Source organism: Rhinopithecus bieti, unplaced genomic scaffold, assembly GCF_001698545.2.
Source record: "Rhinopithecus bieti isolate Rb0 unplaced genomic scaffold, ASM169854v2 scaffold_10620, whole genome shotgun sequence".
In the NCBI taxonomy this organism is placed as follows: domain Eukaryota; kingdom Metazoa; phylum Chordata; class Mammalia; order Primates; family Cercopithecidae; genus Rhinopithecus; species Rhinopithecus bieti.
This window is the reverse complement of record NW_016806453.1, coordinates 370106-384763: the sequence shown is the minus strand read 5'-3', so window position 1 is coordinate 384763 and position 14658 is coordinate 370106. Positions and strand designations below refer to the sequence as shown.

Genomic DNA, 14658 nt, shown 5'->3' with positions numbered 1-14658 from the left:
CCCCACCATTCCCGGCTATTTTTTTTTTTTTTTTTTTTGTATTTTTTAATAGAGATGGGGTTTCACCGTGTTAGCCAGAATGGTCTCAATCTGCTGACCTCGTGATCCGCCAGCCTCGGCCTCCCAAAGTGCTGGGATTGCAGGCGTGAACCAACGCATCCGGCCTGTCCTATACCTTAATACTTGGGCATTGTCACTTACCAACTTTAGTCCAAGTTTAGTATTTGGTCCTTTTCTGAGATAAAGGTGAGATAAAATGATATGGATTACAGAATGATTAAATCTTAATCCAGAAAAGAAAAATGTTGTGAATTGAAAGAGAAGCTACATAATAGTGATGATACCAATGACACTATCAGTGGTTTGTAAAGGTCAAGTTCTGCAAATTGTTTGTAAGACTTGTTTATTTTTCCTTTCCTTTTTTTTTTTTTGGAGACAGAGTTTCACTCTTGTCGCCTAGGCTGGAATGCAATGGTGCAATCTCGGCTCACTGCAACCTCCACCTCCTGGGTTCAAGCGATTCTCCTGCCTCAGCCTTCCAAATAGCTGGGATTACAAGCATGCGCCACCACACCCAGGTAATTATTCGTATTTTTAGTAGAGACTGGGTTTCACTATCTTGGCCAGGCTGGTCTCGAACTCTTGACCTCAAGTGATCTGCCCGACTCAGCCTCCCAAAGTGCTGGGATTACAGACATGAGCCAGGGCTCCTGGCCCCTGTAAGACATGTTTCTGAACTTAACCATTATGCTGTGTTTTTAAGGAATTGTTACAGTGGCTGGGATTTAAATTAACAGAGTTAAGAGTTAAGTTCAAATATTTTACTGTACTCCAAAGTAAATTACTCAAGTTCCATGATAACAATTTAAGCATTAAATATTCCTCCTTCTACTTTTTATATAAGAAATTATTATTAAAGGAGAAAAAAGATTAAGCAATTTTCCTTTAATTACTGCATGAAACTTGAAAGCACCTGTGATCATTACTTTTAGCTCAAATTGCATACCAAACAAGTGTGAATCAACCCTAATGAACAACTCAGGTACTATCTGTACTCTTAATACAAAAAGAGCATTAACATCAAGAAGAAATGCTCAATGCAGGTAATTCTAGAATTATCAAAATGATCATTAGGTGGATACTAAAAATATTTTTTTTTCTATAGTAGCACAGTGCTAATAACCTATAGTCCCTCTGTGAAATGCTTCTGTATTTTAATTTAAAAAATTTTTTTGGGACAGCGTCTCACTCTGTTGCCCAGGCTGGAGTGCAGTAGCCCCATCTAGGCTCACTGCAACCTCTGCCTCCCAGGTTCAAGTGATTCCCCTGCCTCAGCCTCCCAAGTAGCTGTAATTACAGGCGTGTGCCACCACATCCAGCTAATTTTTGTATTTTTAGTAGAGACGGAGGTTCACCATGTTGGCCAGGCTCATCTCAAACTCCTGACCTCAAGTGCTCCACCCACTTCGGCTTCCTGAAATGCTGGGATTATAGGCATGAGCCACCACACCCGGCTCTATAATTTAAATTTAGAATAAATAAAGAAAATGTGGAATCTTTGCCATTAAAATAGAATTATTATAGAATCATAAAGCATGATAAAATAGGCAAACACTCATATCTTTCTCTTTTATGTGTCAGTGATGTTTATTTTTACATGATAGAATGAATTTTTTTTATAATCCACAGCAAAACTATTTTAAACTATGTAACCAAGGAAGTGTATACATCTAAGTTAAATATTTTTTTTTCTGATATCAAAGGTAATACATATCCATGAATAAAACATTTAGAGGAAAAAAAACAGAGGAATATTTTTAGAAAGAAAATAGGTAGCTCATGCCTGTGATCCCAGTGCTTTGGAAAGCTGAGTTTGGAGGATCACTTGAGGCCTGGAGTTTGAGACCAGCCAGGGCAACATAGTGAGATCCTGTCTTTAAAAAAAAAATTAACAAAATATTAGCCTGGTGTGGTGGCCTGTGCTTGCAGTCCTAGCTACTTGGGAGGCTGAGGTGGGAGGATTGTTTGAGCCCAAGAGTTTGAGGGTACAGTGAGCCATGATTGTGCCCCTGCACTCTAGCCTGGTCAATGGAGCAAGATCTTGTCTCAAAAACAAATAAACCCAGAACATAATCACCACATATAGTAGTACCACACTTAGAGATCACCACTATTAAATTAAGTTTTAAGGGCAATACAATGCAAATGAGTAATTTCTCTTTTTTTTTTTCTTTCTTTCTTTCTCTTTTTATTTGAGGGACAGGATCTGGTTCTGTTGCCCAGGCTGGAGTGTAGTGACATGATCACGGCTCACTGCAGCCTCGACCTCCTTGGCTGAAGTGATCCTCCCACCTCAGCCTCCCAAGTAGCTGGGACTACAGGCACATCCCGGCACGTGCCAGCACTCCTGGCTAATACTTTTTTTTTTTGTAGAGATAGGGCCTTACTATGTTGCCCAGGGTAGTCTTGAACTCCTGGGCTCAAGTGATTTCCCGCCTCAGCCTCCCAAAGTGTTAGAATTGCAGGCATGAGCCACCATGCCTGGCTGATCAATTTTTTGGTTTTTTTTTTTTTTTTTTTTTTTTTTGAGACAGGGTTTTACTCTGTTGCCCAGGCTGGAGTGTGGTGGTGTGAACACAGCTCACAGCAGCCTTGACCTCCTGGGCTCAAGTGGTCCTTCTGCCTTGGCCTCCCAAGTAGCTGGGACCACAGGCATTCACCATCATGCTCAGCTAATTTCAATTTTTGTAATTTTGTAGAGACAGGGTTCTCATCATGTTGCCCAGGCTGGTCTTAAAATACTGGGCTCAAGCAATCCCCCTGCTTCAGCCTCCCAGAATGTTGGGATTACAGGCGTGAGCCACCGTGTCTGGCCATTTTCGACTCTTAAAGCAAATGAGATTTCATCCAACCTTCTTGTTTGGCAAATTAACAAATTTCCTATTGAGGACAGTTCATCAATATTAAGGAGAGAGTGAGTCTTTATAATTCTAATTTCTGCTTCCTGGATGAGAAATGAGAAATAGGAAAATATATAACTAATCTACCTCCAGCTTGGTACAGTGTAATATTTTATAGGACATCTTCTAGGGTATGATTGTTTGAAATTTCCTCTATTTCCACCATTTTCATGAAGACTATTCCGTTAATTAATAGTTCTCATTATTTGAAAGGTACAAAATCTCTGAAAATCAATTTAATGGACTCTGTTTATAACCTTAATTGCTTTTGTTGCCCTTATCTGGATTTCCTTCAGTTTATTTGAATTTTTGCAAGGTAAACCACTGAAGGTGCATGAAAAAAAGTAATTATGCCTCCTTTCCTCCATCCAGCTTTCCTTTGTACATAGCCAGAAGTTGCATTTCTTCCTTTCTGTCTCCTTAACTGGAGACACTTTAATAGGAATTCCTATGTTTTTGTTCTTGTTATTGTTAAATAGGGTCCCTACCAGACCTCTGGCACTCCAGGCTCCTCTCATCTATTATATTTCAGTATTTCTGATTGTTCTTCCCTTTCCCCTCAGAGACAGTAGATGTCTTCATTCTCTCTTCTCTCAGTCTCGCTGTCTCTCTCTCATTCTCTCTCTCTCTCTCTCCAGTTTCTTTACCCACATTTCTGTTGCTATGTTGTCCTCACAGTTCCCAACACTTCCAGCAGTGCGGGCAGGATTTCTGTACCAGGCTGGCACAAAAAACCCAAGAAGAAAGGTGGTCACTGGGCCAGCCTTATTAGAGAGCTGTGGTCAGGATGGCCTGTGGCCAGTCTGGTCCTAGCAACCAGCCATCAAACTATTGTTTGTGGCACAGAATCTCTTTAACAAGTTGTTCTTTGCACAAGGAAATACACCAACTGCAAGGGGACTTGCTATTGGAAACAGATTTTGCTATAGTGGTGACAGGGATGATAGTCAAAATATAGAACTGAATCCATCAAAGCACTGGAATTTAATCCAGCTATAGTGCTGGGGGCAGGATCCTGGAGGCTCCCTGCTTATCCAGATGTTAACACTATGCTTGCTAGATCATGGGAATTTTTGGGGAATTCTAGTGAGGAATAAGGGTAGATGTCAGGGAGGGCATAAGAGAGGGTTGGGCAGATACTTTTAAATCAATCAATTTCATAGTATTTTAGTATTTTAATAAACAGAGGCCGGGTGTGGTGGCTCAGCACTTTGGGAGGCCTAGGAGAGTGTATCACCTGAGGTCAGGAGCTTGAGACCAGCCTGGCCAACATGGTGAAACCTCTTCTCTACTAAAAATACAAAAATTAGCCAGCTGTGGTGGCACAGCCTGTAGTTCCAGTTACTCAGGAGGCTGAAAGCAGGAGAATCTCTTGAACCTGGGAGGTGGAGGTTGCAGTGAGCCAAGATCACTCCGCTGTACTCCAGCCTGGGCAACAGAACGAGACTCCATCTCAAATAACCAAACCAAACCAAAACAAACAACAACGACAACAAACTTGTTCAGCTGCATTTTGCATACCAGGTCAATGTCAGCCTTTTGGGCCATAAGTTTGTCCTCACTCCTTTTCTGTCTTCTGATTCTCCTTGAGACCAAAACACACATATCTAAGTAAATATCCCCATTTTACAGAAGAGGAAATTGAGCCCCAGAGAGGACAAGTCATTAGGGGCCAGCTGGAGCTGAGATGTAAAGCCAGAACTAACTGACCCCAAAGACAATGCTGCTGAGACTAAAATTATTACACAACAGTATTCATTAATGTTCTTTAACATTTGCTAAGGACTCTTGAAGATATTTTTTAGTTCTTATGGCAACCTTGTGAAGTAATGTGGGTATTATTATCAATCTCTTTTTACCCTAAGATAATAGATACAGGTTTGGGAAACCCAAGGTTTAGAGAAGTAACTTCTTCAGAGATACTAAAATAATAAACAAAAGATGGAAGAGCTATGTGGTAGAATATATGGACTCACATATGGTCAGAACTTCTGATTTGGGAACCTCTTCTCTGCCACCACACTATGCCACCCTGAAGTCTGTAACTGTACATTTCTTAGAGTACCGTCTCAACAATGCCTGCTTTTCTCTGCAAAGATGACTGTAAGAATTCGTGACCAGTGGTTAGACATTTAGAGTTGTTCCTCCTGGCACTGGGTTGGCACTCAGCCAATTACATTCTTCCACAAGATTCTCCTTAAAACCAAAGGCAAAAAAAGAAACAAAAAATGGCAAGCAACTGATGGTCACTTAACTGGGATTTGAGGATATTTGTGGCCATGTGATAACCACACTACTTAGAGTAACACTAGCTAGATGTAACTGACTAGATGTAACTACATTAGCTAAAGTAACACAAATTAGATGCAATAACCACATTACCTAGAGTAAAACTCCAACTTCAACTCTAAAATCCATGTGTTTTAGGAACCATTCATGTAAGTTTGGAACTTCTTTTCTGGGAGTAATTAATATTTCGACCTTGTATCAAATGCTTTATTTATATACAAACAAGTGAAGTCTTTGATATTTCCTTTATCCAATATTCTAGACTGAGTGTAAATGTCACTTCTTCCTTGAAACACTCTTTACCTGCCCTAGGCAGAACTAGCCAGACCCTCTTCTGTGACTAAAGCACTTTATACGTACCTTAACTATAGTCCACCTCAATTGTGCTGCTATTATTTGTATTTCAGATTGACCTAGGAGGACTCTGACCTAGTAATCTTTTTCTCCCCATTAACTACATTATGTTTGACACGTAGTAGCTATCCAAGAAACAATCGTTGACTTATTAACTAATGTATACACACACTAAGAATATAAAATTCATGTTGACATAGTTTGGAAAGAAATTAGGTGTTGCCATTTTTAGTGGTGGGAGTGAGGGTAACATTTGGTCTTTAGTGATACCATTTTTAGTGGAGGAAACTAGGAAACTGTTATCTGTGGTAACATTTGGTCTATCTTGGAACTTTATATTTTTGGTTAAGCAAATATGGGGAATGAAGGCTTAATAGCTCTCATATTTTATTATAACATTTACAAATCTGTTTATTGCATTATTTCACATGCAATTTCAAGAAAGAGTCCCTGATGTAAAAGCAGTATTCAGCAACTTAATTTAAATGATGATGATTTAAATAATTTAAAATGATGATGTCGTTCTGTATATATTAACATGGAAAGACATCTATGATACATTGTTAAGTGAATAAAGAGCAAGTTAGGAAGGAGTGACTAAAGTATTAGCTCATTTTTGTAAAAAAAAAAATCTATGGAGTCTTGGAAAATATTCCAGAAGAATAATATTGGAGTAATAATATTATTTATATCCTCTCCTTGCTTAAATCTTGTATTCTTTGACCAATATCTCCCTAATCCCCACTCCTCCCACATTTCCTTTCTCTATAATGAAAGATTACAGTGTTCCAGGTATGAAACTGTCTTCCCACATTATTTTAATCCCCACAATAACTCCATAAATTCACTTATAATTAATTAATTAATTCCTCATTCAACTTATAATTCTTGTCCCAGGCATTGTGTTAAATGGTAGAGATATAGCAGTGAACCAGAAGGATGCAGTACCCAATGTTTCATCATTATCTTAACTTTACAGATGAAAATTAGTGAGGTTGCCCCATCCACCAGGGGTCTTCCAGTCCAACTTCTGGTTCAACTAAACATACAGACTCACAGGATACCCATGGGCTATGTCGCCACCAGTGTATGAAGACAGGTACGGCATAGTAACCACAGTATGCCAACAGGGCAGCATCTGGACTTTTTTTCTGTGGGAATTCGTTGTTTTTTTTTTTTTGAGATGGAGTCTTGCTGTGTTGCCCAGTCTGGAGGGCAGTGGTGCAATCTCAGCTCACTACAACCTCCGTCTCCCAGGTTCAAGCAATTTTCCTCCTCAGCCTCTCAAGCAGCTGGAATTACAGGCATGTGCCATGATGCCCAGCTAATTTTTGTATTTTCAGTAGAGATGGGGTTTCACCATGTTGCCCAAGTTGGTCTCGAACTCCTGGCCTCAAGTGATCCACCCACTTCGGCCTCCCAAAGTGCTGGATTACAGGCATGAGCTACTGCACCTGGCCCAGTTTTTTCTGTGGGAGTTCTTACAGCAGAGTTCATACATTCTTCCAGGAACCACCATCTTTGGTCCTTCAGAAGATGGCTTAGATGCAAGGAGATGAGACCCATATTGGGTGGATGCAGGAGCCACCCTCACTTAAAAGCCTCATTCTCAATGTGACAACTCCATAGGCACAGTGTCCATAAGAAGTACTACCTCCATCTGGTATTTATAGTTCATGATCTTTTCTCCCAATTCAAAGGCAGTTTGCCAATCAGAGGTCATTTCTACCAGAAGCAAGGTTAACTAAAAATATAGTTGGCATTTTATTCCTATCAGATCACCAGGGAAACAGAACTAGAGAGTGAAACAAAGGTCAAATTTTCATGCAGAGGAAGGTGAAAGGGTTTTGTAAAGTAGCTTATTCAATAAACAAATGAAAGAGTAGATTCAGACTTAGGTCTGTCTGACTCCAAGTCTAGCTTCTGAACTTCACTGGATAGTAACAAATGTGATCTCTGGGGGGAAAGCTTTTAGATAACTTTACTTTCTTTTTCATACTTTCTGAATTCTCAGATTTTTTTCCATAATCAGAAAAAAAGGTTTTCATAGTAAAGACTACAGCAACATGAAAATATGCTTTTGCTATAGCATTAAGTGAAAGTAGCCAGAAGCAAAATGATATATGCAATTGCCCCATGATTAGGATGATGTAAAAAGAGAAACACACAAAGAAAGAAGCCAAGCAGAAGTACAAAGCTGTCCTAACAGTAGGTGAATCAAGATGGTTGGCTTGGAAAAAGCTTTTTTCCTCCTGTTTTCCAGATTTTCTATGAAATGGTGATGTTATTCTTGGAATAAAATGGAATACATTTATTAAAATAGAAAAGGAATTACATTTAGCTTATAAAATATTTGAAATGTAAAGATCATGCAAACATATCACCCTAAGATAATATATATATAGTTTCATATTTCTTCATATAGGTGAATACATTTTATATAAAATTTAGCTGTCGGGGGTTCGGAAGTCCCAAATTATCTGAAAACATGTACATGGTCATGGACAATAGAAAGGCGGATTAGAAAGCAGTTCTGTTCCATTCCCAAAAGTCACACATGGAGCTAGAACAATTTGCCCAGGATGGCTTCTGCTGCACTCCTGCCCTGACACCACTGTTTCAGTGCATTACGGTAACCTCCCTAGACTGGGTTCATGCAGCAGAGCTGGAATGCTATTGCTCAATTCCTTTCACATGCTGTCTATAGTTATTTCAGGATAGAGCTATTTAAGGTTTCATTTTCCTTCAAAACTCACGTTTTGGGCTTTACATGATCCTTCTTTAGCCAAGGACTCATATAATTGGATAGCTGCTGTTATATTTTGCATGCCAAAATTTCCAAATAGCAAAGCGTCAGCCATTTTCTCCATAGCTTTCAAGTTTCCCATGTCAGCTGCTTTGGCAAAAAGTAGGTAGGCTCTGTTTCAAGAATATGAAGTCAAGTTTGATTTTTAAAAATGAAATTTTCTTCTCCCTCTTCAATACTATTCATACTACTTCTCTCTAACAAGCAGGAACCAATTGTCATACAGTTTAGTGAAGTTCATTACATCTCTAGATCAGTAGATTTTGTTCATTCCTAAAGCAGTCCTAAGGTTATAATTTCAAATATATCTCACAAACAATGAAGCTACTAAAAAGGAGAAATATATAAGATACACCATCTTATCCACTGAGTAAAGTGAAAAACTGAGGAACTTATCCTAAAAAAGGGAACTCTCCCATGGCCACCACCATTATTTATGAATATTTGTTTTATAAAATAAATTCTGAAAAATGTAAGAATAATCAAAATTGGAATATAACCTCTAGGAAGTTGCTATCAGGAGTATGACGATCCCTTCATATCTTAAAATAATTTGCTAAACAGAATATATTCTTCAACACAGCAAAGTCAGACTCTTTGGAAAAACAATAGTGAAACAAAACCTTAATGGCTGGGGCTCTAGATTCTGACTGCCTGGTTCAAATCCTGGTCCCACCACTTACTAGTTGGAGAACTTCAGCCAAGTTATATAACTTCTCTGTGACCCTGTAATCTATGAAATGGGGATAGTATTACAGCACCCACTTCATGGGGTTGCTGTGAAGATTAAATGAGACAATCGTGGGAAGTGCTTGGCATTGTGACTGGTATAGAGTAAGCACTCAGTACATTTAGCTATTATTATTGGGACTGTTGCATTGATTCTAAAGTTTTATAGCATGGTAATTATTCTCCTATAATTAGGTGGTAAGTGGTGTGAACATTTAGTGATTAAAATGATAGCTGCCACAGGATTACCTTACACTGCACTCTTCGAGTCCCAGTCAGAAGTCACCTGGACCTCATTGGTATACGAAGTGATGGAGAGTCTTGCAAGGTCAAAACGTGTAGGCATTTATTTTCACTTTTATAACTTCTTTTTTGAAGGTAGAAAGACCAGAAAGCATTAACTTCTACCTGTGACTTTGGCTCAAATACAGGGAAAAATCCCACAAAAATCTACCATTGCTTCTGACTCAGGAGAATCAGGAGACTCACCTTTCTGTACAGCCTATCCATGCTGAGGCTAAAATAAACTGCTCTTGGGCAGAAGCTGGAGCAGAATAGTCCAGGCAAGAAGGACCTCAGACAGAGAAACATCCAGGTAGGCATTAGTGTCCTGGATGTCAAAACACAGGGTGAGTACTCCAGTGGAACAAAAAGAGGTAGAAAACTGGAGTTCAGGAGATCAAGAAAGAAATTAACCCAGGTCAAAGCAAGATGAAATTCTGGAGGTGGGAAGGCAAACAAGGTAGACGGTCTCAAGGTCACTAAAGGCAAATGTCTGGCACCCAGGGAGAGGCAACAGGAAGAGAGCCTGGCATCAGGATACAGACTCCCTTGTGCCTTTCTGTCACGTGGCTTCCTGCTGCAACTCTATAGCCTACTGGGACAGGAGGAGCACCAGCATGGACCGGGGCACAGAAACCTGAGATAGGCTGCAGGGGCCTCCAGTAGTACACCTAGTATCTCCAGCATTTTATACTCAGTCTCTGGACCTGGAGGGCAGCAACAGGCTGCAAAACAAATCCTTCTAGGTATCTTGCATTCCAAGGGCAGTGTGGGCATATGGGTTCCCTAGGAGAAAAATCCAAGGCGCTATAAGGGATACTAGAAGCAGGATCCAGGGCTGGAGAAAGTTGCTGATAGGTAAGATTAAGATATGGGCTGCAATCCCCAAGAGGAAAAAGGTGGGAGAAGCTGGGCAGCAGGGGCAGATCCCAAAAGACAATTTAGTTAGTTATCTGGATCATTTCTACAGGGTCTGGCATTGGATGCTTAGGTGGGTGATGGGGGAGGAAGGTCTCAATGCTTTTGCAGGGCACACCAAAAACTTGGTATAAAACAATGGCTTATCTTCAAAACTTCTTTGCTGATGGGGATTGATTCTTAATGAAGGGCCACCACTCCAGCTGTCAGTGAGGCTTCCTGACTCACTCAGACAAATTTGTTCTCTCTGACATATGCTTGCTTAATATCTGTACTTTTAACAGCACTAACTTGTTCAGTGATTTTTCCTACTCATACAAAAGAAGAGGCTGAATGAATGAGTGAATGAACGAACGAATTGGTCCAGGATGTGGGTGTGGAGGAGCCAAAAGGATAGTCTTAACCTATCTTACATCTGTCCTGCCAACCCAGGAAGTAGCAAAGGAAAGAGGGGATAGAACAGAGGAATGAGCGGGAATGAAATTCTTCTCCTTTGGTCAGGAGGGTGTGCAGTCATTTTTTTCTCCACCTGCCCTATGCTTAGGCATGGCTGCACAGGTGTAACTTGCTTAAGAAGACAGCAGGCCATCCTGATGACACAAGAACTTCACCCAGCTTGCCCGCAAACTCCTGAGATCTCTTTCTATGAGCCCATTAGATTTCAGTTCTCCATTGCTACCAACTCAAAAGGGTCAGGAGGCTGGGTGCGGTGGCTCATGCCTGTCTCTACTAAAAATACAAAAATTAGCTGCATGTGGTGGTGGGCCCCTATAATCTCAGCTACTTGGGAGGCTGAGGCAGGAGAATCACTTGAACCAGGGAGGTGGAGGCTGCAGTGAGCTGAGATTGTGCCACTGCACTCCAGCTTGGGCAGCAGAGTGAGACTCCATCTCAAAAAAAGGTGGCGGGGGGCGGTCAGGAGACTGAGTTCTGGGGCAAGGATGTGGGCAGGGCAGTCTTGGTAAGAATGGCATGAAACTGAATGACACCCAGGTAGGCATGAAGGTTCCCACACTGATGGATGGTCTGCTATTAGGATTGGGTCTTCTCCCTGTTCTTTAGGCCAAAGAGGAAGATCCCTTTCAAGGTTAAGTGGATGGTTACCTGGGACCTTCTCAGAGTGATTTTGTCCCATTGGGCCAAATCCAGGGTTTCCTTGGACTTGATGTAACACACCTAGTGGGCCCCTTATTTGTGTGGGCTCCCATGCTATCGTCGGGGGTCATCTGAAATCTCAGGGACCAGCCTCTGCCTGGCGCTCCACGTCTGTTTCTTCTAGCTGGGCTTGCTGGAGAATGCTCTGTTCTTACTTATTTAGCCAGTGGGCGTGTTAGTGAGGTGAGCTCCTATTAGGCTGGATTGTATTTTTGGGATCTGATTTTACCCCGTCCTCATTATAACAGCCCCCAGGGACATTCAGTGTGAGACATTCAATGTGAGGCTGAATTTTGCTGGGATGGGTTGAACCACTCCCTCACTTCTTGTCTCTTGGGACGAATTACATCATCTTTTTGACTCTCTATTTCCTTATCTGTAATTTGGGGATAATTATCCATGTCTCACAGTATCACTGTGAGCAATGAATAATTTACACATGTAAAGTACCTAAAACAGTAACGAGCACAAAGCAGGTGCTTGATAAATGAAAGTTGTTGATGTTGTCATAACCAGGATCATAGCTGAGTGCTCCTTATCCTCTGTATTTTTATACTTTTCAAAGGTTTGGGTTTTAAGAACTCATGGACTTTGTTGCTGCCCTGTCTGGGGCTAGCTACCACAGCTCTGGGATGCTTGCCTGTGACTGGTGTGCCTATTCTGTGTGAATACAAGAGATATCTCCTTGTTGGGAGTTCAGGGCCCATACTTTCTTTTCTTTTCTTTCTTTCTTTTTTTTTGAGATGCAATCTGGCTTTGTCACCCAGGGGCTACAGTGTTATGGCATGGTCTTGGCTCACTGCAACCTCTGCCTCCTGGGTTCAAGCAGTTCTCCTCCCTCAACCTCCCGAGTAGTTGGGATTACAGGTGCGCACCACTACGTCTGGCTAATTTTTGTAGAGACAGGGTTTTACCATATTGGCCAGGCTGGTCTCAAACTCCTGACCTCAAGCTATCTGCCAGCCTCGGCCTCCTACAGAGCTGGGATTACAGGTGTGAGCCACCATGCTTGGCCAGGGCCCACACTTTGTATTATTGGTTTAAAATACCCTTGCTTTCTTTGCCCCCATACCTTCAACTTACCAGTTAGTGGACTCAAGATAAAACTAACACACCTGTATTTCCTGGTTACTAAGTGCCAGGCACTATTGTAAGAGCTCGATTGTATTATCCAGGTCACAGAGAGGTTGAGTAACTTATCCAAGTGCACACAGCCAGTAAATGAGAGAGCTAGGATTTGATCCCAAGGCTTTGAGGTGTGACCACAAGTTGTGCCTCTCCACTGGAAGTGTGGGGTGGAGGGAGAAGATATTGCTGCCTCCCCTTTAGACAAGGTAGAAAAGTGATAAGAGAAACAATGAATAGGGAACAAGACCATGTGGTCACAGCTTGGTCACCTCTCAGCTGTCTGTGCTCAACTCACTTTAACATGTTTGAATCTCTGTTTCCAACTTTTTAAAGGGGAAAAATGAAGCTCTTCTTACTGTTCTGGAGATAACATGGAATCACATACATGAAAGTGCTTTGAAAATCATAAGATACTGTACAAACACCCAGGCAGAATAAAGCATTTTAATACAACAAGTTGCTCTAATTCAAATAACGCATTTAATTTCATTTGAATTATCTAATAAATTAAAGCCAAAACAATATTTCCGCATGAATGCTCAGGTCAGTGTCTTCATTCTGAATTTCACTTAATATGGGTACTGCAATCTCACATGCAGTTCTCCTGTTTGTTTATAGTGATAATTTGTGGGATTCTTTCAATTCAATTTGATCCTTTTAAAAACAATAGCTTATGGGCAAATACGCTTACTCATTATCCCAGTGAGCTTTTAATGATAAACTACATTTGGGATTTTTCTTTTTTCATAACCTGGAAATTTAATTTGGCTGAGGTCACTGTATAAAGACTTACTCTTCTTTTGTTTTGGCTTTTAGACTGCTGGAGAACCTTGATGCCCATCTTAAAGAGCTGGTCTCCTTCATCTGTAAAATTTTCTCTGCTTGCTTTTGTACTGTACATGAATAAACAAGAAAAAATAAAATAATATTACTTTTATGTTCTATATTTTAAAAATAATGTGCTAATATAATTTGTTGGCATATTAGTTTGAGTTTTATTCTACTTATTTTTTTAACCTCTGCATTCGAGATCTGTTAATATTATTCCTTAGCTGAGGAGCGGTGGTAGGTCAGAAGGCAGAAGTTGCCTAAAAACGTATTCCCTGCTGGTTTTTGTGAAAGGATCTGGAAGGTGAAGTAGATAGAGAGATGCTCCTGATGGGAGAAGGGATGCTTTTGGTCTAGGGAAGGGATACAAGTTTCTCCAAGCAGAAGGCAGGAGATGCCTGGTATATCAGAGGGGCAGGATCTTAGCCCTGCCTGGCAAAGACTCCCGGCTCTTGGCCCTGTCTGGCAAAGATTCTCTTGTCTGAGCATAGCACAGTAAAACTCAGAGCCACAGGATTCCAAAAAAACATGAGGACGTGGGCAACAGGCATCTCCAAGATAACCAGTGTGAATTGCTTTAAAAATTTTGTTGACTGGGTGTGGTGGCTCACACCTGTAATCCCAACACTTTGGGAGGCCACAGCAGGTGGATCACGAGGTCAGGAGTTCAAGACTAGCCAGACCAGCCTGGCCAGGATGATGAAACTCCATCTCTACTAAAAATACGAAAATTAGCTGGGCGTGGTGGCACGCACCTGTAATCCCAGCTACTCAGGAGGCTGAGGCAGAGAATTGCTTGAACCTGGGACGCGGAGGTTGCAGTGAGCTGAGGTCGCGCCACTGCACTCCAGCCTAGGCGACAGAGAGAGACTCTGTCTCAAAAAAAAAAAAAAAAAAAAAAATTGTTATTGGCCAGGTGCAGTGGCTCACTCCTGTAATCCCAGCACTTTGGAAGGCCAAGGCAGGCGGATCACTTGAGGTCAGGAGTTTGAGACTAGCCTGGCCAACATAGTGAAACCCTGTCTCTACTAAAAAATATAAAAATTATCTGAGGAGTGACATGCGCATGTAGTCCCAGTTACCTGGAAGGCTGAGATGGGAGAATCCCTCGAACTCAGGAGGCAGAGGTTACAAGTGAGCTGAGATCACGCCACTGCACTCCAGCCTGTGTGATAGAGCGGGACTCCGTCTCAAAAAAAAAAAAAAAAA

The 14658-nt window shown here is 41.2% G+C and overlaps 1 protein-coding gene across 1 annotated transcript in view; it reads right to left on the bottom strand.

The window, feature by feature from the left end:
- SEL1L2 (SEL1L2 adaptor subunit of SYVN1 ubiquitin ligase) overlaps window positions 1-14658 on the bottom strand; it is a 122990-nt gene that overhangs the window by 50655 nt on the left and 57677 nt on the right. Inside the window, exon 2 of the mRNA XM_017876675.1 lies at window positions 8360-8522. Within this exon, the coding sequence (XP_017732164.1) occupies window positions 8360-8522 (163 nt within the window). The remainder of the gene's footprint in view (window positions 1-8359; window positions 8523-14658) is intronic.